The sequence below is a fragment of the Callorhinus ursinus genome, unplaced genomic scaffold (assembly GCF_003265705.2).
Source record: "Callorhinus ursinus isolate GAN/ISIS: 27379988/994484 unplaced genomic scaffold, GSC_fseal_2.0 scaffold54, whole genome shotgun sequence".
NCBI classification, from domain to species: Eukaryota; Metazoa; Chordata; class Mammalia; order Carnivora; family Otariidae; genus Callorhinus; species Callorhinus ursinus.
In genome coordinates, this window is record NW_027397116.1 from 12,962,989 (window position 1) to 12,985,955 (window position 22,967).

Sequence of the window (22,967 nt, forward strand, 5' to 3'; positions counted from 1 at the left end):
TATCTTATGTCCATGAGGAAGAAAAATTTTAAAGAAATTTTGTACTATTGTGTTTTCCTTGGATTTTCTCAATTTGCATTCTCATATATACAGTTATTGAGGATAAAAGGAATGCTCTCAAAAGGTTAGAACAAGTCAAAAAACAATGGATAGTAGAATGAGTAAAAGAATCCTATGGATAAATCAATAATGATGATGTGGCAGATTGCACTAATTTTTGCAATTACTTTCTGCACAATCATGGATGCAAATACGCATACATGGATTAATGTTCCATTGTACAGAACTATAAACAGCTCATGAGTGATTTCCTTTAACTTGGTATGGGAAAGGATAACACTTGGGTTGGTGGAATACATAAAAGCCAGGAGGCCATGATCTAGTACAAGTTTTGAGCAGCACTGCAAAGTTACACAAATTCTTTAGCTTTTTCCCCTTTGCCAGAAGGACAGCATGTTCCAAAGAGAATCTTCTTCAGCTTGATTCTTGGAATGCAGAGACACCCAGAGCAGAACACAGAGGATCCACAATCAAAGCAGAATTTCTTTACTGTGATGAAAATAACTCTTATAGATTGGCTGTATTTTATGTTATCATGGCTCTGCCCTTGGGTTAGTCTACCAACCAATAATGTATACCATTCCACCCAGACAAAAACAAAACAAAATAAACAAACAAAACAACTGTACATTTATGGTAGATATCTTCCTGGTCATTCAATTTCCTTACACTGGAAGATCTTATTTTGAATGTCTGTTTTGCTTCTATGTGAGTTTTACTTATAGAGAACTGCTATTTGAGTAGAAATCCTTCTCACAGGACTAACCAATGCAAACATAGCTTAAATGTAACTGTTCGTAGGTTTTACTTTTGATGTATCATTTTAACCCAAAGATGTTATTCTATTTTTTGGTAATGAGAGATCACATTATTCCTTATGCTAAAGTCTTATAATATTTTGCGTATAGCAGCTCTTTTGAAATTATATTTCAGTTTTTACAGTGTACTCTGCTCTCACTACTGATGATTGTCCTTTCTTAGCTTAACATGTTAAAAGGTAAACATCCTGTTTATATCTCTCTTTCCACCAATATACTGTTGTAGAAAAAACAGACAGTGTTTTAGAAACAAACAGACATAAAAAAAATCGATCTGAGAAAACTAGGCTTCTGACAAGAAGCAGAGCCAAATATCTAAAGGCAGTAAAAACAGGCATGTTGGCTTAACACCAATTGGCATCTGCAAGATATTATGGGAAGGAAATAACTAGTCTTAGAGAGCTTCGACAAAGAAACGTAATATGTTTTGCAAAACACTCCAAATGAAAGCATCGGACTTTTGGATTATTAACAGTTATCCGCCCAAAAAGTCTGAAAAATTTTTAAACAAAATTGCCCAGCTACCACAATGTTCTCTATAGAGCAATGACATGAAAAAAGAGGAACTGAAAATAAATAGTTCCCATGTCAGATGAAACTGAATCTACCTCTAGTGAAACACAATTAAGTTACTTACCTCTCTTTTGGAGTTGTTTACAATGTTATAATGAACATTTTTGTTATGTATGTTACAGACTTCTGCTATTATTTTGGTAAGATTCATTTTCAGAAGTGAGATTTCTCAGTTACGAACACTCTAAATTTATATAGATACTCTAAACGGAACTGTTCAGCCTTAATGTGCATGTAAATCACCCAGAGATCTTGTTAACATGTAGATTCTGATTCATTAATCTGAGATAGAATCTGAGATTCTGCAGTTCTAACAAGCTCCAAGGTAATGCTGATGCTACTAGACCATGAACCACACGAGTAATGAGGCTCTAAACCACAGTAAAACTTATTACCAATTTATATATATGTATTTGTCAGTCACCTGTGTGTTCCCTTAAGGAAGGTGTTGGGTCTTTGCACTGTTATAGGTAACTCGGTACATGTTTGTCAAACAATGGACAGATGATTTGTCTACCTTATCAAAGTGCTATAAGGAAGAAAAACTTATAACCAAATGTATAAAATACTAAAACTTAACATTTATTTTTTGATTTAGTTGCCAAGAATGTCATTATTAAGATCCATCAACATAGCAATTTTAATCCCAAATTCTTTTGTGTTATATTTATGACTATTTACATAAATGGTTTCAAATCATTTGAGCAGATAACTGCCTTAAAAACCATTAAAATTTAATTAACAGTATTATTTCAATTTCCATTTTTTGAAAATTTTCTTTACCAGAAAAAAATGAGAAATAAAGATAGAGGGAAAAAGAGAGATGGAGACAGATTGAGACAGAGATAAAAAGAGACAGAGACAGAGAGGAATGGATATAACTAACCTTATGTAGTATATCTTTAGTTTTAAAAACCAATATGGCAATTTTTTTCCCTCTTCAATACCATTATTTTAATGACTCCCTGGGATGAAGCTTCAGAAAAATTTCATTTTCTTGCTTTCAGTTCTTATTCTTAAAACAGAATATGCATTCTAATAGAGGAAATAGTTCCATGCATTTTTAGTGAGTATTTCAAATTGCATATGTTTTTAGCAGATTTGCTCCTTTAATTATGTTCAGTTATACTAAAATAAAAGGAATTTGTATTTCCTACGAAGATACCAAATGAAAATGAGAAGCACAAGTACTAATCAATTTTGAAAGAAGGTAGTGTACGACATAGAATTAAAACCATCTGTGGACACTTAATACAGAATGTAATTTACATAGACAAAAGTGAGACTTGAGTATTTTTTAAATCAAATAAGGATATTTAGAATCTTACACTCATAGGGATGTAAGACAATTTTTAAAAATCGAATTGCTGTTCTATCTATAGTGTATCTTATTGCCTGACTTCTGACCTTTGTTCTTGAAAGAGATACACATGCAAACAGTATATGGTAAAACTTGCAAGCTATTAAACTACTTTGCAGCCATAGCGACTTATACACTAAGTGGTTATTGAGGTAGTATTCATTATTTTCTATGCTAGTAATTTAATGCTACTGGACATCAATCATCTATTTTTCCATTCTAATAATGAAGAAAATATTTTCTTTATATAAACAAAATTAAGTATCTGATGAAATGCCTAAGTTGAACAATGTGGTAACAAGATAGATTCTCATAAGCACTTTCAGGGAAAAAAAAATTAAAACACACATATTAAAAAGAAGAACTATTTCCACTAAAATTTAAATTATGACTTTTAAAACTGTGCATTCAAAACCACTGGTCAAATAGGACTTGTTTTAATGCTGCTGAGAGTGAAAAATATTTTCTAAAGTTGCAAATGAACAAATCTTAATATATTATCTAGCTGTTCTTAGAATGAATTTTGGTTTGATTTTTTAAAATATCTCTATCGGGGCGCCTTTGTGGCTCAGTTGGTTAAGCATCTGCTTTCAGCTCAGGTCATGACCCCAGGGTCCTGGGATCCAGCCCTGCATCCAGCTCCCTACTCAGCAGGGAGTCTGCTTCTCCCTCTCCTTCTGCTGCTCTCCCTGCTTGTGCTTGCTCTCTCTTACTCCGTCAAATGAAAAAAATAAAATCTTAAAAAATAATAATAAATAAATTAAAATATCTCTATCAAGAAAAGGGTACTTCTTCCTGCACTCCTCTCCGTGGGAAGGTATTTTGTCCAAACAATCCTTTTCTCTGCATTCTCGACTCTGCCCACAGAAGTGCAGTGAGTTAACAGAAAGGCTGGTGTAGGAAAGGGACTGACATGAGTAACCCCGCCGCTTCCTCTTCTTCTTCAAGATGTGCCTGTCAGGAGAGAGCACGAGCTCCGGTCTGTTCTTCACTGTGTTGGGCTGTAGAGAGCCTAGGTTGATATGGGAGCCACACATATGCTCGTGTGACCGTGGGTGGCTTAGGGCTATAATCATGACTGCTTGGCCAAGTCTGTGTAATACTAGATATGAGAGTCAGGCATCATTTAAAATTATTATAAATAATTTGTTACAATACTTTATAAAATTTTAAGTGAATTTTTTGAGCTGCATCTTCCTTAGTCTTTTTGTCTTTTTCAATTGATCCAGAACCTAGGTTTGGTGTTTTATGGTGGGCACCCTCCCTCTCCCCAGTCAACTCAGGTTTTAAGCTCTCTTTATTTTTTTCCCGTTCACTTATATTTTGTTGTTGTTGTTGTTCTATATTCAGTACACAGAGACACTTTTATTCCAGTATTTGTCATATATTGTATTATAATGAAATATATTATAAAAATAGTCATGAAATATATTCCATAGCTAGAAATCAATATATCCCAGTAGTGCAATCTTTTTCAAGATTGATTCCTCATATTGAGTAGATTATTTTAGATATTTAAACAGTGATGGAGTTTAGATATCATTATCCAAATAGAAGCAAGCTGAATTGCTATATTGATAAATAGTCTGGAAGCTATAAGATGAAATAAGTGTGGAAAATGATATATATTGAAGAAGGTTTTTTACAATTTATTTTTCCCTATAGGGAGATAATTCAATCACTGGCTTTATCTATCATAAAATATCCCATTAAAGGTTTCAAGTATGCTATCCAAAGTTTTCTGTCTAAGTCAATAATATGATGTACTAAATAACTCAGGGAAAAAAGACATTTTTTATTTATTTCTTTTTCATCACTTTAATACTGAGAGTATTTTACACAACTCAATTTTTAAAATGTTTAAATTTAGTTGATGATCTGGTTACTTAAGTAGCAAGAAATAACTGGCCTTTTGTTTAAAATGTTTGCTTATATACATGACAGCCTCAGTGTGTTAATATTAGGGTTGTTACTTAGTTGGTTAAAGAGAGAGCAAGAGAGAGAATTAGCTCCAGTTAAATACCACAAATCTTATTTTTTTAAAAAAATGGAATGATACAATTTCATGTTCAACCAGGTAAAACATATAAGGCTAAAATATACTTACAGCAACAACAAAAAAAGGTTTAGTGTAATTACAACAGCAATATTTTTAAAATTGCCTGAAATCAATCTGGTGTACATTTTAATTGCAAATAGTTTATATCCTTAAGCTACTTAAATAATTTCATGCATTTTAGTTAACTTATTAACATCACCCAGCAGAGATTCCTGAAAGAAACTATAAGTAACATTTAGAGGGGGGGAAAAAAGAATTCTAATAGAAAATACCAGGAATATTAAATCCAAGGAATATTCAGAGGGTAGAAGGCTAGGGAGCCTGGAAATTCCATATCTTCCCCTCCCCCCCCCCCCCCCCCCCTCCATGATTTGCCTTTAAAAACATTTTTGAACAAGACTTTTAAATAATTGAATTTTGAGAGAACATATTACTATCATTAAATAATCAACCTGAAGAAATGATTTAATCCCACAAAAGATTTATACAGACAAAAAGCATACACAATAAAAACTAATCTGAATGCCAACATGTAGCAGCTACAATGCCAAAACAAGGAAAACCAATCAAAAAGTCACCGCAATTTTAGTATAAGGAACAAAAATGTCCATAAAAATCATCTGTACTTTTTATCTTTTCTGCCTTTCCTCTGTCACTTGCTTCCTTTCTTATTTGGAGAATATATTTTATGTTCTGAAATTCTGGGTATTATACATTGTTGACAGAAATGTGATGAAGCCTAATAGGAGTACAAGACCACTGAACTTTTTAAAAGAAGTTATAGTAATAATTTAACTTTCACTTTTACTTCAGACTTTATTACATTAATAATCATTGACCTTACTAACCCATAGAGACACAGCTTTCAGAGAATCAGTTTTTATAATTATTGGGATATTTTATAATTTTTTTCTATACACACTACTATAATAACAATAACATAAATTCTTTAAATGTGTAAATTATGCCACACATTGTGCCGAGACTCTCTTCCTGCATGTACATTAATCTTCCCATGACCCTACCACACATATATTACTCTCTGACTTTCTCCTAAAAGAAACTAACAGAGAAGTTAATTAACATTTTAAAAATGTCACAATTGAATAAAATAAAATTAAAAAAATTCACAATTGGTTAAAAAAAAGGAGGAGAGTCAATTTTCAATACCAGGCTGATCCCTTTATCTTATTATTTTAGTATTATTCACTTATGGAAGACAAAGATAATGTGTTTCCCTGGCTGACCTTTTCTGTCTGCCTAAATCATCCACCTTTTTAAAGTTTTTCACCTTTAATTCCTTAAGGTTACTTGGCCGACTTATATTTCCTCATTGCATCCAGAAATCTTTTCCAACTTCTCCATGCCTTGTTCACCTGCTCTTGCTTGCATTCTCCTTCTCTCCAATTCTGTATCTTTATTTGTTTAACTGACTGTTTTGGCTCTTCGGATTCAGTTTTCATTCAGTCTTCTTGAATTAGAGCTCAGTTATCCTCTGTGTATATCATACTTTTGGCATCTATTTAGTGATCTTGAACATCTCAGACTCTAAACAAAGTTGTAGTTCCATTTATTCATTTAACAAATACTTAATGAGAACCTATTGTGTGCCAGGCACTTATAACTATGGGGGTAAACTGTGGCAAAAACAAGACAAGTTTCCTGTTTTCAAAAAAATATTCAGAAATGACAGATAATTAGCCAAGAAACTAATAAATAAAATATTTCACATAAAAAGAAATACGATGAAGAATACAAAGAAGATCATTGAATAGCAGAGACTATTGGTGGACTACTGGGTACTATTCCTGGTAGCATGGACAGGAAAGCCCTCTATGGAAAGTAACATTTGAGCAGAAAAATTGTCCCAAAGGTCACTGTGGCTGAAAAATAGAGCATGATGAGAGGAGAGAAAAGTTGACGTCTGTGGTGAAAGCCAGTATCAGACCCTTCATGTAGTGCATTATAAACCGTAGCAAGACATTTGGATTTTATGTTAAGTGGCTAGTTGCAGGTTTTAACTGACACAGGGAATGATTTGACCTGATCCAAGTTTTAAAAACATCTGTGAGGAACATGGACCTCAGGCATATTCTGGAGAGAAACATGATGGTGACTTGGCCTAGGGATGTCCGGGTAGAAGTCAGAAAGGCTTGACATGGGGTATATTTTGGGAGGAAAAAAGGGACTGGCATGACTTCCTGACAGACTGGACTGGCAGCTACAGGAAAGAAAAGACTCATCTTCTAATGTAGGAAAAATGAAGAACCAGTGGCCTTTCATACCACTGCACCATTGGTGTGAATCAGTCTGTCCAGATTCAGAAAACTTACTGAGGAACAGACAAGGAAGCAGAGAATCACTGTTTTCATATCCAATTATATTCAGTGCTCTTCATTATAGGAAAGAGTAACATCCTTTTCTAAATAAAATGGTTGGACATTATTTAAAGCCTTACACAAAACTAAATACATGGAATTCTGGGATATTTTTAAGTTTTAGGAAAATCCTATTTTCCCTATTATGTTACCTGCCCAAATATCATCTAAGTGTATTCAAAATGCTGAATTATATATCACCATGATAAAACACATATTTAATGGTATAAAACCACAGATTTCTTATTTTTTTACAAATTTATAAATTGAAGAAGTGACATTATTAATCTCTACGTTCACATTACACATCATAATTGGTATTTATTGATCATCGTCTCTATATCATATATCAACCACAATGAGAAATACTAAAATAGTGCTAACAAATGTAATTTTAGATTTTCAACATCTACTTCAGGAAACTTTTCCTGTTCTCTGTAACCAGAAGTGATGACTTCCACTTGTGCTTGACTGCACAATTATTCATTCTGTAAACAGAATTTGGCACATCACCTTGCATTGGAGTGTGCAGTAGCCATGACTGTATTTAATGCATGCTGTTACACTGTACACCGCCTTCAGGCAGGAACTAAGTAATAACCAGCTACCTTCCCATTGTGAATACCATAGAAAGCATTTAGTAATAACTCAGTGAATGCATTGAATAAATGAATGAATTCTAGAATTATTCAAACTGAAGCTATCTGGATTAATCAACACATTTTCCCCTGACTTTCACAGTTTTATGCACAAGCACACATAGGCACAAATATTTTCAAAGAGTCGTACCTCCCAAAGTAGCCGATAGCAAGAAATGGGTCCCATATTTCTTGATAAGGTTTTCTGTGATTTGCTGAAGGGTAGGTCGACGTCCCAAAAGTCTTATGTTGCGGAAGAATTCAGGAGCAAGAGGCAATGGGGAGCCAAGGAAATTTCTTCTCTCAACTGCAAGGTTATTTACTTTCCAGCGGCCAAACTCCCTGAAAAGCAAATTTATTTTTATTCATACATACATAATCTATCTGAGTGTTTTCATTTGAAAAGTTCACTTGGTAGTTTCGCTGGGGTCACCCCATTACAAAGAGTCTGTCTTGTAATAATATGTCACGTGCTATGAGTAGGAGAAGCAACATTTATAATTTATGTAACTGGAGTGAATATTCTGAAACTGAATCATATACAAGAAAAAATAAGCCACTTAAAAGAAACAGCTTCCACTGTCTTTGTTTTTTTTCTCCCAAGGAAAGATACACTCATAAACATGATTTTGTTATGCATAGAACATGAATGTAGAGCTATTTAAAAAATCACTAAGGTAATATTTTATTATTTTGTAAGGGAAATTGTAGAAAAGATAATGAATTTATTTTCATAATTCTAAGGATTCCTTTCTCTATTTATTTTAGAGTGGGACCTTAAAAAATTTGAAGACTATTATAGAGCTGTAGGAGAATTAAAAAAAAAAACATGATCAAAAGATAAACATTTTTTACAGTAATTATTGTTTACAACATATTTTGAAACCTAAATTCAACTCCATTAACAATTTCTTAAGATGCAAATGACTTTTCAGGTGAATTTGGCCAAACTGAAATGGAAGATATAGTTGTAAATGATTTATACATTTGAACAAAGATTTATACATTTATACTGAGTTAAAATCCACTTAATGAGATACTTTAGCCAAGAACTATGGTGAACTGGATTCTCTGATTGTGCAGATTTTTCTGATGAGTGGTCTGATAAAAATCTCAAATACCTTCCACAAGGAAGGAAGAATTCCATCTGCCAGGCCTAATACTCCCAGGTGTTTTATTTAACTTAATTACTATATAGCAAATAAAATATTGAATAAATATTGTATAAATATGTGCCATATTTATGTATATTTTTCCTCCAAAAAATGCCTGCAGTGCACCAATGAACAGTGAATGATAAAAGGATACAGCAGTGAACCAGACCAATACTGTCCATGGCCAAATGCAGTTCACATTCTAGAGAAAGTTTTTAAAAATAAATAAAACACGGACATTAACTTAAATTTTAAACAAATGCCAGAGTATTATAAGTGCTGAGAGCTACCACAGAGAGCCTGCTGTGATAAGCCATAGAGCTGTGGGTAGTGGGGCCCTGTTTTACTTTCAGTGACCAGAGAAGGCAACTCTGGAGAGGTGATATTTAATATTTAGGCAGTCTCTGAAGGGGAAAAAAAAAAGTTGCTAAAGGAGGGCAAGCAGGGAAAAGATGTACACAGAATAATGAAGAACAGTAAACACTTGCAGGACAAAGAGGTATATCCCTGACAGAACTTCTAACTAGGAATATTTCGCTCATGTGACAAACATTTGGCAGCCCCAAAATCCACTTGGTCTTTTGGAAATTAATTATAAGATAAGGTTCACTCAGGGATCTAGGGAATTCTTCAGCCTGAGAATAAGTCAATTTAGTGTCTCCTCCATAAATCAGCTGATCTAAACAGTTTTGTTCTACTGATGGTTCTCAAACTTCAGCACCTACTAGAGTCACCTGGAAACTCCACCCCAGAGTTTTCTGATTCATTAGGTCTGAAGTGGGATCCAGAGGTTGCATTTTTAACAAGCAACGCTAATGCTGCTATTCAGAAAAAAGCTATTAATTAGGTAATTTGACATATTGTCTTTAAAATTTTCACAAAGTGCTCTATTTTCAGTAAATGTAGGGTTTTTAGAAATATTATGCTCGATTTATTAATTCATGTTTCCTCAGAAGAGAGTACAGATGTCTTTTATCTTTCAAAACCTGTGTTGTTATTAACAATTTTTATGTCTTTTCCTTTTATAAAAAATTTACCTGAATTAATTGCACATGTATTATATATATGTATAGTATATAACATTATATATGTATAATATATAACACATTATTTTATACATTATATATTATAATATATATAATAGATTACACACAACATATTTACATATATAGTTATATGTAAATTAAAATTATATGTAAATTATTATAATTCATTATATATTATATATAATATATATTTATATACATATATTTATTTATATATATATTTATATACATATACATATAATTACATACATAATGTATACATATAACATATTACATTATGTGTAATATTATGATATATAACATATAATAATGTAAGTATAATATACTTATATATAATACATGTAAGTATATATTCAAATTTATGAAGAAGAGTGTTTAATTAAAACATTTAAGTTTTAATATTTTGTGATATATCTCAAGGTATATAATCATATAATGCTTGCAAAAAGTTATTTATTAAACCATGACCTAAATAATAGTTACTCAATTCCAAACTTTAAAGGTTTACCCTCAAATATGTACTTTTTTTATTCGCTGAAAAAAGTTTATAATTTTGTCAAGGAGTGACATAACTTGAACCTAAAATTGTGGTGTATCTTTTTCAATGATTTAAAGTGCTAAATTTATAAACTCATATGCATGTATCCATAGACTAACATGTGGGTTACTAAGTGAATTAACTGGATTTTAAATAGCCAAGAAGATTGATTCAATTGTGATATTGTACATACCATATAAACTCTTTTTAAATGACTAGGTATCTCATACTAGATGACTGTGGGTAAATACAATTCTAGTGCAATTCTAGTCTTTCTTATTTTTAACAATTAGTCACTATACAAATAAAAACCCATGATCTATTCTGACCTGACTTAGTACTTTCTTTGTTCCTCTTAAATTTGACAAAAAAATAGATATAATATGAAAGAGCTATAGCAAACTTGTGTCATTTTCTGAAATCAGTTTTTAACACTAATTTATAAGAAAATGTATTAATTATTCACTATTATTACCATTACCAGAAATCTAGCCTTGCAGATGAATGTAAAAAAAGCCCTTACCTCAAGAGCCCAAAGATTATATTTAGCAAGATAAAATGAAAATGAATAAATTTCAATTCAGACTTTAAAATATTTTTATGTGCAAAAATACAACTGTGCAGTACTTTATTTAGCATAATTCCTCTACCCAATTTATCATTATCCTTTAATGTAAGTATAGTAATCTAACTTAATTTGAATGTGTTTTGTCTTCCCCTAGATTCACATATCCTGGAAAGCTATGCAGAGCCTCAGACTGTGGACAACTCTCCAGGAAGCTTTCTTCAGTTTTCAGGTGCCTTTTATTACCTCAGTCTGTAAACCCTGATGAAGTTTATAATCTCAGTTTACCTTCCAACATTTCAGTTGGACAAAACACTTTGCCATCCCATCTGATTAGCCTCTCTGTCACATAACAACCAAAAGTAAAGGACAACTCTTTGGGAGTATCATTAAACTAAGACTAATACTAAGACAAATTAGCCAAATGACTAACCAATCTAATTAATTAATTATTTTTTTTAAAAAAACCATTATAGCTAGTAATTATAGCAAATCCTTTTCTTATCTTGAAAGCTCTATCTAAAACTCTTCTCCTAGGGGCACCTAGGTGGCTCAGTCAATTAAGTGTTGCCTTAGGCTCATGTCATGGTCTGGATCCCCGGGTCCTGGGATCAGCCCACATGAGGCTCCCTGCTCAGGGGGAGCCTGCTTCTCCCTCTCCCTGCTTCTCCTTCTCCCCACCCCCTGCTCATGCTCTCTTGCTATCTCTCTCTCTTGAATAAATAAATAAAATTTTTAAAAATAAATAAATAAATAAAATTATTCTCCTAGTTTTTCTTTTACATTTTGCATGAAGAATAAAGTAATTTTTATACTTTCATTGTGTACATCCAAAAAGTGTAATTTTGTGTGGGTGTGTAAAAAACACAAATGTTGTTTTTTTAAATTTTTTATTGTTATGTTAATCACCATATATTACATCATTAGTTTTTGATGTAGTGTTCCATGATTCATTGTTTGTTCATAACACCCAGTGCACCATGCAGAACGTGCCCTCTTTAATACCCATCACCTGGCTAACCCATCCCCCTACCACCCTCCCCTCTAGAACCCTCAGTTTGTTTCTCGGAGTCCATAGTCTGTCATGGTTCGTCTCTCCCTCTGATTTCCCCCCTTCATTCTTCCTCTCCTGTTATCTTCTTCTTTTTCTTTTTTCTTAACATATGTTGCGTTATTTGTTTCAGAAGTACAGATCTGTGATTCAACAGTCTTGCACAATTCACAGCGCTCACCGTAGCACATACCCTCCCCAATGTCCATCACCCAGCCACCCCATCACTCCCACCCCCGACCACTCCAGCAACCCTCAGTTTGTTCCAAAAAACACAAATGTTGATCTGAGATCTCTCATTTCCACTCTCCACATTATTGGTTTGTATTGTAATGATACATGATCACTGTTATAATCTCTACAGATTTTTGGTGAAAACCCAGATAGAAAGTACTGAAATAATCCTGAAAAGTGACAGTAAGAAGCACTTTAAGTAAAGGAAGTCATCTCTGGACCATTAAGTACCACCGTGTGAGTAGTGAACATTAGGTATGCATACAAATACTCAGTGTCTCTTCAACCCTGGCACAGGATGAGATTGCAGTTACTGGTGTTTTTAAAATAGTGTGGCCATGTGGTTTACTTTGATTAATAAAGTATGCACATGTATAGTTATGCTGGTCCATCAGCCTGGGATCCTAATAAACAATGATGATTCAAATCCCCATTCCCCCATCCCCACTCCTGCAGCTTACTGGGATGAACAAGCTCATGAACTAAAAAGATATTTTGTCATGCAAAGCTATCAAGATTATGGGTTTATTAGTTGGTTTATTTGCTTGCTTTCTAGTAATATAATCTAGTACATCATAAGCAACATATTTTGATTTTGGGGTAACTTGAGAAGGCAATAAGGAACTAATGGTTGTATATAAATTGGAAACTTATGGATGCAGGTTTTTTTTTTCTTTCCTGGAGATAAAATTCACCCCAGTTGCAACTAGACCATGCATTCATTAAATTTTGGAGAAACAAAGCAATGGAATGCTGAATTGAAAACATGCTGTTGGGTATGATTATCATGAGAACATTTTATCTAAAGGATCTAAATATTCCGTCCAGATTCATTATGTTTATATTAAATAAGAACATTGTTGCATCTAACTGAATGCTCCATTCTACCTGAAGCCTTCACAGTACATAAATATCTTCCCATCATAACCTTTGGAGGTCTTTAAATGAAATAGGCACAATCACTAGAGTTTAATGTAACTCAGCCCCTTTAGAAGAAGCACTATTTTGTGGAACACACAAATGGGCTATAAACAGTTCAGCCAGAACATTGCTTTGAAAATGTTTTTGTTGGCTCTAAGAAGCCTCTATTAGTTGATTAAGTTATATGTTTTCTTGTTAAAAATTCTGACTTTCAGGCATCTAGTATTATGTATGTCTATGTAATGTTTACTTTTCTACAATATTTATTATAATTTTATCTGTACCCATCTCATGTAAAAAGTTGGAAAACAAGAATGACATCAACAAATTCCATTTAAATAATGATTACATCATTGCCGTATTGCCACTGACCTTTCTTATTAGTATTTAAATTCTATGTGAATACATAAATAAACTCAGTGTATTAAAATATATTAACTACCACAGTTTCTTTCAATTTACACATATATATCCAGTTCCTGAAAAATATAGAATCCACCTCTGTTGATATTCAATTCAATAACAAAGGAAAAGCAGTAATAAAAACATTGACAAAATCAGATGATGCAGTTGCTGAAAAGATTTACCCTTAACTACTAATTTACACTAAATAAAGTTGCTTATCTAAGTCTTAAGAGGTTATTATTATATTATTTTTCATAACACTACATTTGTTGGCTTCTAATTTTAATTCTATCACTATTAATTAAATTTGTGTACACAGCAGAATATTAAAACACAATATATTACCCAAGCACTAATGTATGGTGAACAAATTCAGCATAAGAATCATAAATTGACTGCCAATCTTGAGTAGCAATATCCTTCTAATTGCATCTATAAAATCATACTGATCTTTAAAAATGCCACTAATAATCAATACTAGCTCCCCACAATTCTATTATGTGTAACTGTTACATATAAAAATGATTCTTTGAACATTCTTTCCTTATAGCTTTCACATTGCACAGATGATGCTGTTTTATATTTGGCCAGTAAAAGGGAAATATTCCTAATGGCCTGGATGACTGTAGCTCTGAAGCTAGTGTTTTTAAATCAGCTGAATGCTAAGCAGTTGGCAGAGTAGAGAATCCACTTTCTTTTGCCCTCCTGCCCCTTGAGACAAAACAACTTTCAAAAAAAATTAACAGTAACGAGTTTAAAGCTTGAGAGGTATTTTTGGATGAGGCTAGGAATTTAGCACAATGAATCTATGCAAATAAAATACTGGTAGAAAAGACCAATGAAAAATATGACTTATGTAAAATGTGTACATGCAGGATTTTTGAGAAGCACCATTAATGATTATAATATTTTGAAAGAGCTGCCAACACATACTAGATTAGAGAAGACAAATTAGCAGGATTGCAACAAAATATTGCCCCCACCCTTATAAAGCAACAAGAATTAATTGTAGGTGTAGCTTCTTATCTATATCATTGAATTAAATAAAATGGAGGTGAGATTATAGAGAATATTTTAAGGAATGGTTTGTGGCTAGTACTATATATTTCTAATTATTAATAATGTTAAAATTTCAGGGCTATGAAATGACTGAAAATTAATTTTATCTTACATAGCTTTAAGTTATTTTCTGTAATTTAATAGATAGTGTTTTATTCAAATTTTAAGGGAAATGCCACAGAATTCAGTTACTATAGTCAATGCCATTATTCCTAAAGATGACTCATTTAACAGAAACATAAAGGTACCACATGCTGTGCCCACACAGATATACACATAATATAGTAATTAATTATTTACATCTAAATTAAACTACTCTTTTGAACAGATATTAGCAGAAGTATTGATGTAAAAAATATACATACATGCTGTCAATGAAGGACTTTCTAAGTTGAAGAGAAGGAATTAAGTAACAAGCAAAAGCTTTTCTTTCTAAATTTTGGAAATATAGTTTTACATCTATTACAATTTATCACAATTCTCCATCAATCACATTAATAAATATAGAGATTTGGTAATTATTAATCAGCATAGACAAACCAAGAGACAGATACAACTGAGCGAAAATAAAATACTCTATTTCCCTCTGAAACAAGAAATAAACAAATATGAAGGTCCCTTTTTTTTACACTTATAATTTAAAGGATATTTATCTTGGTTAATTAGTGAAAATATTTGCATTTCCACATTAATTTAAATATTTTAGGGAGGAAATGTTAGCTTTTCAAAAGAGAATAGATTTAAGAGTAAGCTGAAGTTTCAAATCCCACCCTCACCAGTTAAATTCACAAAATTCAAAGTCCTGTGAATTCTGGCATATTCTTAACTTCACTGAGATAAAGTCATTTCACTTAGGCACATACATCTAATAGTACAAACTCTATAGACTTTTTAAAGAAGCAGAATGTGTAACACTTAACTAAAATGGTAAGGGGACATTGTTTATCTCTTAGCAAATTTTGGTATGTGTATGCTTGTGAAGTCACAAATTTGTTGTCCTAGGATGTCAACTGTTTAAATATATATGAACATTGATCAAGGTCATAAGCCTTAGTGGAATTACTCAGTAAAATTAACAAAATAATTTATAAATAAAGCCATATTCAGAAAATCTACAAGGGCATCTTGGTGGCTCAGTTGGTTAAGTGTCCGACTTGATTTCGGCTCAGGTCTTGATCTCAGGGTGGTGAGATCAAGCTGTGCCAGTGTCAGGCTCGTGCTCAGCACAGAATCTGCTTGAGATTCTCTCTCTCTCCTTCTCCCTTTGCCCCTCCCCCTGCTCACATATTCTTCTCTCTCTCAAATAAATAAATAAATAAAATTAAAAATAAAGTAAAGGAATCTACAAATTGCTCTTCTTTGTCCAGGCACAGACTAATAAGTTAAATGCTCATGAGGAAGGTTATTGCCAAAAGAATAGTTACCTGTTAATGAAAAATTAATCTGCTTTGTGATAATGTCTTTAAACATTTAAGCAATAACTTCATTAAGATTTCTTTATGGTGGTCCAGTCTCTACCTTAAATATTGGATCAAACATTCACAAGCCATGGATTATGACAACTAGCTAACCAATTAAATATTTGAACTTGCAATAAGTTACAAATTCATATGCTGCTTCATTTCAAGTAAGATAAGGTAAAAATGTAAGATCAAGGGTCATTCTCTTTGAAAATAATTACAATTTTTAGAGGCAATGAATATAAATTGTTAATCTTTTTAATTTAATTTTTCCATAATAAAAATTCATTTTAAATTGTAACTCAATTTAATAGAATATATATTTTTTCCTGAAATAGGTTTTAAAATGGCTTAAAGAAAACTCTTCTTAAAATGTTACGATATTTTGGGCGCCTGGGTGGCTCAGTTGGTTAAGCGACTGCCTTCGGCTCAGGTCATGATCCTGGAGTCCCGGGATCGAGTCCCACATCGGGTTCCCTGCTCAGCAGGGAGTCTGCTTCTCCCTCTGACCCTCTTCCCTCTCATGCTGTCTATCTCTCATTCTCTCTCTCTCAAATAAATAAATAAAATCTTTAAAAAAATAAAAATCTTTTTAAAAAAAAGGTTACGATTTTTCCCACATAGTTAAGGGAAATAAACTTGCCATTAATTTTATGTCTTTTGCATCAACACATGGAAAAGAGGCTGGATATGGTCTTTTACAATAAATTTTTGGAAAAAAGTGTACACTCTTAAATTTACAAGGTGTAAATTATTATCCCCAAATTATAACCTTTCAGCCTGAATCAGACTTGAGTTGTCAAAATAACATTTTACACAAAAATGCTTTTGAAACATAAACTGTCAATGTCACCTTTCTCTGGATATTACCCTCAGAGTTTATGGATTACAAATTGAAATTTATTATCTAACAGCACTTAGTCTTCCTGTCTTCTATGCTTGAGATTTATACAAAATAAATTTGTTAACTATCACCCACAATATACAGACTTTGAAGACACAAATATCACACAGGGAAACTGCAGTCATATTTACCCCACACTAACCCAGTCCTCAACCAATGATTATATATACTCATAGCTGAGTATTCTTTTCGTTCCTAGTAATTAATATATTTTTGTGGTTACTTGATTAATACCTGCCTCCTCCTTTATGCAATAGGCTCAACATAGATGCTTTCTTTTTATGGCCAGGTATTCTTCAGACTCAGATGCATGACTTGTAGTAATCACTCAATAAATACATACTGAATCAACAAATGAGTAATGTTCTCTTGTGAGCTAAAATGAAATGACTATATAAGTAAGATAGGGATGGGGTTTGTGACTTGTGAGCATACACCCTGGCTAAAATTCATAGAAAACCAAACCTACTGGAAGAATGTATTTCTCAGTCATGCTCTTGGAATGTTCAAGAGACTGAGGGAAGTTAGGAGTTAACTGTTGGCTAAATTGAAAATCATTAATGACTAGGAAACAATGTACTCCTGCTAAATCTAATATATATGAATATCGAGAAAAATGGAACCATTGTCTGTGAGTGCAGTGAAATATATAGTGGTGGTGCTCATAGCCTCAGTTAGTTAATGCACTTTGGGGAGAGTAGTCCTGCTATTTCCATTATAAGAGGACCTTCAATCTTTCACATCTGTGTCACCCATCTGGGAAGGGAAGAAGACTGATTTATACAAAATCAACTCCCATCTCACCAGGGAAGAAATAAATACAGAATATATAAGTTGACTAGCTTTCTATTAACACTATTAAAATATAATTTTTTTACCCATTAACAGACAATAAATGTAAAGTTAAAGTTTGGCAGGCAAAAAGCGAAATGTTTATATTGACAATTTAAAATCTTGATTGGCAAATAACTTTTATCTCAATATAACATTTGGAATGATAATCTTGTTCTGAAAGCAAATAATCTATGAGGTGTAAACAAGTGCACTGTGAAGTACATGTTCTTATTATCGGCTTTCAGTGAGTAAGAGGACCTTGGTGCCAATTATTCCTGCAAGTATGTACACCTAAAAAGAGGCTGAACCCAAGGGGATTTGACACCAAAACCAATGCCCTTAACTTGTTTATAGATTAAGAGCAACTCAGGATTGAAAAGTGGACTTTAATGGGAATGTATGACGTGTGTGTGTGTGTGTGTGTGTGTGTGTGTGTGTGTGTGTGTGTTGAGGGTAGGGTCTGTGGAGAGTACATAGTGAAAGAAAGAAATAGAGATAAAAATATAGAAACAGAGAGAGAGAGGGGGTACGGAAAAAGTTGGGAAGAGTTTAGCAATCATATGGGGAATAATGTGAGAAATATTATAATATTAATATAAATTAATATAATTATAATGGAAACAAAATGCTAATTACAGATTAATCCTGTATTGTCCCAACTAATGGTTATCCTAGAAACAGAGAACATAAATATCTGCGTGTAGAAGGAGCTAAAGAAATTTTGGGAGTGATTCATATTTCTTAGAAGAGGATGGTAGAATTGAAGGGACCGCACAAAGAGGTCTGTGATCAATTGCTTTTACACGTGACATAGTATAGTCCAAACTCCACACTCAAAAGTACAGAGAATAAAAAGCCTCAGAGGGAGAAACACAGATGGTAAGAGAAGAAATACATTCCTAGATGGGATCATTCAGCAGTGTTGAGGGAACTCAAGGATGAAATTGGGAAGCTGATGGGGGAAAATCTGTTACATCAAACAAGCACCAAACTGAAGGTTGCCGATAGGACTCCAGTGCATAAGAAGCGTCCTAGAGATGCATAAAGTCCTGTAAATCCACAGGGAAACTTAAATTCCACAATAGAAGTTTAACATCACTCAACGTAAAACAGTGCACCGCAAGAAAAAAATCATGATTTCTACAAAGGGATATTATGTTTGATCACTTTACTGTAACTACCTTTAATGAAAAATAGGCATGTAAAAAAATTCATGAATATAATCTATCGATTCTTTTAAAAATTCTCAAAATTTGCTTTAAAAAAACGGGTTGCTAGAGTGCTAGTAGTTCAGAACACTTATATTTGGAAAAAAATTATCCAAATAATGGAAATATCTGGAAAGAAAGGCTAATCACAACAAAAAGAAACAATCAGATGTGGCACTTAATTAGTATGCAACATAAATAGACAATCTATATTCAGTGAAATAGTTTTAACATACCTAGAAAAGGAAGAACAATTGAATAGGATCCAGGGGGGCAGACTTCTAAAAAAGAAAAGACTGAAACCTCCCAGAACCACAGAAAGTTAAAACTGAACATACGTAATATTTGGTTAAAAGAGAAGAAAGAGAATAATAAAGGATGTATCTGTGGTGATAGTGGAAGACAGCACATTGGTAAATATAAGAATCATGAAAAACATCTTTAGAGGTTTTTACTGCTTTATTGCTGACACTGAAAAGGAAGTGGATCAATAAAACTAAAATACTGATGAACCTGTACCACAGAGAGTCACACTATGTGACAAAGGAAAATGGAAAATAAAGGGTCAAAATAATAATCAAAGAAGTATCCAAGGAAAATTTACAAGAATGAAAGGAGATGGGGGAAGAGTGGAAATGGGGTCAACCTGAGGACACTGGGGAAAAAACAGAGGAAACAAAAGGAAAATAAAAGAAGATTTATACTATCTTGAAAGGAGAAGTCAAAGTATTTTCTAATTTCCATTTCAACATTAGAGGATTGATAAAAACAAATGAAAATGAATACATATAACTGATAGTTTCTAATTTCCATTTTTTTGCCCAGTCAACACCATCAGTTTGAGCTTTGTTTGTTTGTTTGTTTGTTTTGTTTGTTTTGTTTTTTTAGAGAAAGAGAGAGAGCAGGGGCAGAAAGGGGCAGAGGGAGAGAGAGAATCTCAAGCAACCTCCACACTCAGTACGGAGCCCAAAACAGGGCTCCAACCAAGGACCCTGAGATTATGACCTGAGGCAAAATCAAGTTAGTCCCTCAACCGACTGAGCCACCCAGAAGCTCCTGAGTTTTCTTTTTAAATATAGATCATTTCAAGATATCAATGACTTTAAAAATAGTCAATATTCTGAATCACAAGTATAATGAAAATATGAAAAGAATAAATTACTGATGAACACCATGAATAAAGGCAAGATATTAAAGATATTTCAATATATAGTTAGCATTAAATTTATATTCATGGACACTTTAGGTCCAATAGTCATGTCTATGATGAAAGGTAACATGAAAAATAGCTGATATTTACTGAGCAATTTTTATGTGATAAATGTTATGTGTTTTTCTGTCTCTATTACTTTCACACACAATCTTAGGAAATAAGTATAAATGTCAAATAAGAAAGTCAAATGCTATACTGACACTTGCAAATTTGGGGGAAGGAAGATTTAGGGAAATACACTAGAATGAATATAAGACTTCAATTTGCAATTGATTTGTTTATCACCAAATTAATCCCTGGTTACAGAGGATCTCCACCTCCTACAGAAGAAATTCAGTTGCTAAATCTCATTTTGAGTGGCTGATGTTTAAAAATAGGCAGCAGCTTCAGTTCCAAAGTTGTAGCTTTCCCAGAGCTCTTTCCTGTAAGTCCATAGATACAGCTCAATTCCCTAAGATTGTCTCCTGTCTTTTAGGTAAATGGCTCTGTGGGAAAGTTGATACCTAGACAATTGGAGCCTTTTTCATCTTGGCATGAGTTAATTCATTGATTAGATATTTATTGAGCATTTATCATATTCCAGAACTGTTGCCAGACACTATTGAATATACTTGTTACTGTTACTGACAGAACAGCTAACCTAGCTAGAGAAAGCTGAGGAATTTTATCAGTACACTGGCATAGTGCTTGTGAGATCTGGGAGTTATATGTATACCTAGGGTCAAAGGAAGAAAAAAAGGTTTAATTGTGTACTTTAATTTCATAAAATAATTGTAATCAGCTGGCATAAAACAGGCATTCAATAAATACTCCTTGAATGAATGAATGAATGAATGAATGAGTATTTGAACACACTTCTTGTTTTTTAAGATTTATTCATTTGAGAGAGATAGAGTGAGCGAGTGGGGGAGGGACAGAAAGAGAGGGAGAGAAGCAGAAACCCACATGAGTGGGGAGCCCGATGTGGGGCTCGATCCCACAACGCTGAGAACAAGACCTGAGCCGAAGTCAAGAGTCTGACTCTTAACCCACTGAGTCACCCAGGTGCCCCTTGAGTACAATTCTTAATGTGATTAAGTTGACTGATAAAGCAATTTTTTATTAAATGTTTTATTATGGGTTAATGGTAGGATTCCTATTCACTTGTAAAAAATAACAGAATTCATAAACTCTTTTTCAAGTTTCTTCTAATGGTTACATCTTACAACACTATTGTAAAACATCACAACCAGGATATTGGCATTAACACAGTCAAGATACAGAACATTTCCTTCTCCGCAAAGATCCTTCATGTTGTCCTTTTTTAGACGTATATATTTTCCTTCTGACCCCCAAATTCCTGACAACCACTAATCTTTTCTCTACTTCAATAATTTTCTCATTTTAACAATGTTATATAAATGGAATCATACAGTGTGTAACCTAGTGGCATTGGCTTTTTTCCACTCAGAGTAATTCCTTGGAGATTCATTTAAATTGTGGCAGGTATCAAAATTTGTTCATTTTTGTTGCTGAGTAGTATTGCATGGTAATTGTATCAGTTTGTTTCACCATTCACCTGTTGAAGGCTATTTCTATTGTTTCTGGGTTTTGGCTACTACAAATAAAACTCTTTTAAACATTTGTGTACAGGTTTTTGTGTGATCACAAGTCTTAATTTCTTTGGGATAAATGCCCAGAAGTGCAATTGTTGGGTATTATGATGACTATAGCATTTTACATTATCAGGACCAATGTCTAAGTGAAGCAGTTTCTCCATGTCCTCCCCAGCATTTTTTGTATTTTCTTTCTATTTTAGCCATTTTGATAGGTATGTAGTTATAGCTCATTGGGATTGGTTGATTTTAATTTGCATCTTTTTTAATAGCTAATGATATTCACCATGTTTTCATGGTTTATTTGCCATGTGTATAATCTTCTTCACTAAATATCTGGTCATATTGTTTGCAAATATTCTATCTGGATTTTTTAATGATTAATTTTGATAGGAATAGATTAGATAGAAGATAGATACAGATAGATAATAGTCCTTTATTAAATATGTGAGTTGCAAATATATTCTTGCAAATATTTGTATGTATATAGCCTGTATTTTCACCCTCTTAACAGGATCTGCCAAACAGTAAACGTTTTTAATATTGATGTTGTTCAGTTTATCAAATTTTTCTTATATGGATCATGCTTTTGGTGTCAAATCTAAGAACTTTTTGTCTAACCCCAGATCTCAAAGATTTTTTCTTGTTTTATTGTGTTTTCATTTTCCTGATATTGTCTTGCAGAGAAGTTTTAAAATTAAATGAAGCCCAACTTATAAATTATTGCTTTCACTGATTTTGCCTTTGGTGCTGTATCTAAAAAGTCATCACCACACCCAAGAACATCTAGATTTTCTCCTTGTTGTCCTCTAAAAGTTTTATAATTTTGTGTTTTACAATTAGCTCTGTGATCCATTTTGAGCTAATTTTTATAAAGGTGTGAGGTCCCTGTCT

General features: G+C 32.9%; 1 protein-coding gene across 3 annotated transcripts in view; it reads right to left on the reverse strand.

Moving 5' to 3' along the window:
* BRINP3 (BMP/retinoic acid inducible neural specific 3) overlaps positions 1 to 22,967 on the reverse strand; it is a 390,160-nt gene that overhangs the window by 194,826 nt on the left and 172,367 nt on the right. For all 3 annotated transcript variants that reach the window (XM_073884043.1, XM_073884044.1, XM_025892239.2), the window contains exon 3: positions 8,038 to 8,228. In XM_073884043.1, the coding sequence (XP_073740144.1) occupies positions 8,038 to 8,228 (191 nt within the window). The remainder of the gene's footprint in view (positions 1 to 8,037; positions 8,229 to 22,967) is intronic.